This window comes from Sinocyclocheilus rhinocerous, unplaced genomic scaffold (genome assembly GCF_001515625.1).
Source record: "Sinocyclocheilus rhinocerous isolate Xijiao unplaced genomic scaffold, SAMN03320098_v1.1 scaffold480, whole genome shotgun sequence".
Classification (NCBI taxonomy): Eukaryota; Metazoa; Chordata; class Actinopteri; order Cypriniformes; family Cyprinidae; genus Sinocyclocheilus; species Sinocyclocheilus rhinocerous.
In genome coordinates, this window is record NW_015655401.1 from 1,220,849 (window position 1) to 1,224,870 (window position 4,022).

General features: G+C 31.9%; 1 protein-coding gene across 1 annotated transcript in view; it reads right to left on the reverse strand.

Moving 5' to 3' along the window:
• Positions 1–1,223: 1,223 nt before the first annotated feature.
• selenof (selenoprotein F) overlaps positions 1,224–4,022 on the reverse strand; it is a 3,857-nt gene continuing 1,058 nt past the window's right edge. Inside the window, exons 2-5 of the mRNA XM_016525163.1 lie at positions 3,215–3,382; positions 2,844–2,907; positions 2,542–2,591; positions 1,224–1,873 (exon numbers count right to left, since the gene is read on the reverse strand). Coding sequence (XP_016380649.1) covers positions 1,742–1,873; positions 2,542–2,591; positions 2,844–2,907; positions 3,215–3,382 — 414 coding nt within the window. The 3' untranslated portion in view covers positions 1,224–1,741. The remainder of the gene's footprint in view (positions 1,874–2,541; positions 2,592–2,843; positions 2,908–3,214; positions 3,383–4,022) is intronic.

The following is a 4,022-nucleotide window of genomic DNA, read 5'->3' on the forward strand; positions in this document are numbered from 1 at the left end:
TTAAATATTTATAAGAAATTTACACTACTGTTCAAAAGTTTGGGGCTAGTCTTTTTTTTTTTTTTTTTAAGAAATTCAATCTTTTTATTCAGCAAGGATGCATTCAATTGATCAAAATATCAAAAGTAACAGTGAATACATTTATGATGTTACAAAATATTTCGATTTCAAATAAATGCTGTTCTTTGAGCTTTCTATTCATTAAAGAATCCTAAAAAATGTATCACAGTTTAAACTACGGTATTAAGCAGCACAGTTGTTTTCAACATCGACGATAATAAGAAATGTTGCTTGAGCAGCAAATCAGCATATTAGAATGATTTCTGAAGGATCATGTGACACTGAAGACTGGAGTAATGATGCTGAAAAATTAGCTTTGCATCACAGGAATAAATTACATATAAAAATATATTAAAATTGAAATCAGTTGCTTTGAATTGTAACGGTAACTCACACAATTGTTTTTACTTTTTGAAATAAAATAATTTTTAGCCAAAGCCTCCGTGCAAGAGACTCCTTTCAAGAACATTCAAAAAAAAAAAAAAAAACTACAGTATATAACTTACTGTATATTAAATTTGGATTATTTAATAGATTTTTGTGATAAAACAAAATAAAAAAAATACCCTGACATTAAAACAAAGCAAATGTATTCACTGTAAAAAAAACAAAAAACTACTTTTTATTGTTATTGCCTTACATTTTTGTTCAAATTTGTGAAAATGAAATTACTATTAAAATTACTATTCATTTATCATTAAATTATACTGCTTTCTTGTTTAGACACTATATTTAAAACTCATCCAACAATTTGTCCAAACAGTGAGTACAACAAAAATGTCTGCTGACATCTAGTGGTGAAAATATAAATATCACAGCTTATATGTGCTGCTCAAAATGCTTGCAAATTCGAAGCAAGAACAATGTGTTGCAGGTTTGCCATAAATAATTATGCCAATGAACTCTTAAACTGTAATAAAATTTAGTCAACTAACAGTTTGGTATTTATTAGTGTAGATTATAAATCAAATACATGCCAAAACACCTCCCAAAATGCCCTGAAATTGGAGAAGAAAAAAAACTTGACGAAATTTAAGTATTAAATCTATTTTTTTCTCATTAACATTTTTTGTCTCATTTTTATTTTTTGTCATTAACAGTCATATCACTTAAACCATTTACACATTTACCTATGAAATGCTATGGGGAAGAAGTCAAAAACATTCATATGAAAAACAGGTTTATTTGTCTATGCACTAATGAAATTGAGATTCAATTCATTTTTTTAAACATTTAAATGAAGAGATTGCACCTTCTCATACTGGAGTAGAGCTCGAAGGTTCCCGCCATAACGACATGCTCAGAGACTTACACAGGGTCTTCAGGCCTCACATTCCAGGGACTGGTTTACTGTCAGGCCTTCACTAAAGTGCAAATCCACATAAACATGTGCTTCTGAGGAGTCGCCACAAGCTTTACCAAACCAGCACATTCAACAGGCTTCACTCAGACACAAGACGTATAAAAGGCCACAGCATATCAACGATTCAGCAATATGCAGCGGAAAAATCATAAAAATAAGTACAGTATGTCCTGATCACTTAAACTCAAACCACAAACTGATTTAATGATTAAAAAAAAAAAATTAATGTATGTTTTTAACGTCCATTATTAAGCACAAAAATTAATTGTGGTCCTTTGATTCAGTTGAAAATCTGACTTTAAATATGAAACCGTGAGTCTAAATTCGTTCTAACTTCTCACTAAGAAATTCTTCCACGCTGTCTGTATTCCACTTGAGGATGCTGAGCTCATCCGCAATGTTCCCGTAATCGTCCAGCAGCTTTAGTACAGGGTCTGAGCCTCTGACATACTGGAATGAATGCAAAAAGAACATCTAGAATTAACCAGTGTTTAAACCAATTATACAAGCAATACAATCTTTCTAGACAAATGTTAATATTTTGTACTAAGTAATAGTATTTTATATATACACGCATACACCACCGTTCAAATGTTTGTGGTCGGTGAGATTTCTTTTTTTCTTTTTTTTTTGAAAGACAAAATACATTAAAAAGTGTAATATTGTGAAATATTCGAACAATTTACAATTATTACAAATCAAATGTATTTTATTTAAATATATTTTAAAATGTAATTTCTGTGGTGGCAAAGCTAAATTTTCAGCATCATTACTCCAGTCTTCAGTGTCACATGATTCTTCAGAAATCATTCTAATATATGCTGATTTGCTGCTCAAGAAACATTTCTTTGATTAATCTAAATTCAAAACAACAGCATATTTGAAACAGAATTTGTTCATCTTTACTGTGACTTTTGATTGATTTAACATATCCTTGCTGAATGACAGTATTCATTTCTTAATAATAAGTGATCATTTCTTTTTTTTTTTTAAACTATAGACTTTTGAACAGTAGTGTATGTCCATGCCCATGTTTATTACCTTTATGATTTACTCTTTTTTTTTTTTTACTACTATTAACTATTACCAAAAATATTTTGAAAAAAAAAAATCTTTACCTTGATCTGAAGACCCCTGAACATCTTTGGCTTGTCACTCCTGACAAAAGCTGAAGAGAAATATAGTCACAAAAATAACTGTTTTGCAACAGGAGTGCAAAAGTAAACACTCTAGTAGTCTGTTCCACACAACAACAGCTGAACTGCTGTAACAGCTGCTACAAGAAAAACACCCTTTGAAGCATTTCATATTAACTTGGTTTATTTAGCTACATTTCTATGCCATTTTTGTATAATCATCAAGCAGCACAAGAATAATAAAGTATAAATTAGTCATATTTGAGGCCAAATCCTCAACCTACCTTGGACTTGAGGGAACCTCCCCAATTTTCATCCACAGACCTCAAGGATGGCTCCTGGATAGAGCTGTCAAAAAAAAAAGACAAATATACATTAATATGGGTACAAACAGATTTTCACATTGACAAAGCTAATAAATAAATATACTGGTCTTTGTAATAATGATGACTTAATTAAAGTCAAGTGATATGACACCAAATAATCAAGACTGTGGCCTCTGGCTTGTATCTAAATATTTGTGCTTCGATAAAAAGCTTTGTGCATTTTTCATTGTTGGGTGGGTAAAACTGCAGGAAAGCTTCATTAAAGCTCCAGCGCTCCATGTTCACTGTAAGAAAATGACCTTGTGATTTGGCACAGAAGCTGAACTCACCATTCTTGACTCCAGCTGAGCCTCCTCTTGGCAGCACTGCCTGCAGGGCAGGTCTAACTGGCCTAGGCTGAACTGACCCAGGAGATCACAGGAGCTGCACAGGAGATTGCTGGAGAAGCCCATCTCCCTGCAGGCCTCAGAGGAGAGCTCCGCTCCATAAGACGCCAGCTAAGTCAGGAAGATTTTAACCACATTAATTTTACACATTAAACAAGCAGTAGCTGCAATTCTCTAAGCCCTTACACCAGTTGACCTTTAAGTCAACATCTCAAACCTATTGGAAAATCTCAGCTGTTTTCTGAGAGCATCTTTGTTTCTAATGACCCTCAAAGGCAACGTCATTGAACAAGGCAAATTGAGGGTAAAGCACAGGTGCAGGAATTTGCAAGCTTTGGCTACACAGCTATGATAACAAGACTATTCTGTTTATAGCTGGTGGTTGGCACATCTCGCCTCCTAGTTACAAACAATATAACTGAATAAATAAATAAACAGTATAGCTGATACGTTTCCGTTTAAGAATAAGCACAATCATTTAAAATTTGTTTAATTCTTTTGGAATGAAGGGAGATTTGAACTTTTGAGACCAGTGTTATTATAGTTAACTGAAACTGAAAGTAAAGTGAAAACCATAAAAAAATTGTTGAAATAAAATAAACCTTAACTGAAATAAAAATAAAATATAGAAATGCGTTTTTTTATTATTTCAGCTAGTTGCCAAGGCAACATTACTTTAAGTTTGATGTAAAAAAATAAATAAAAATTTATATATATATATATATATATATATATATATATATATACACAC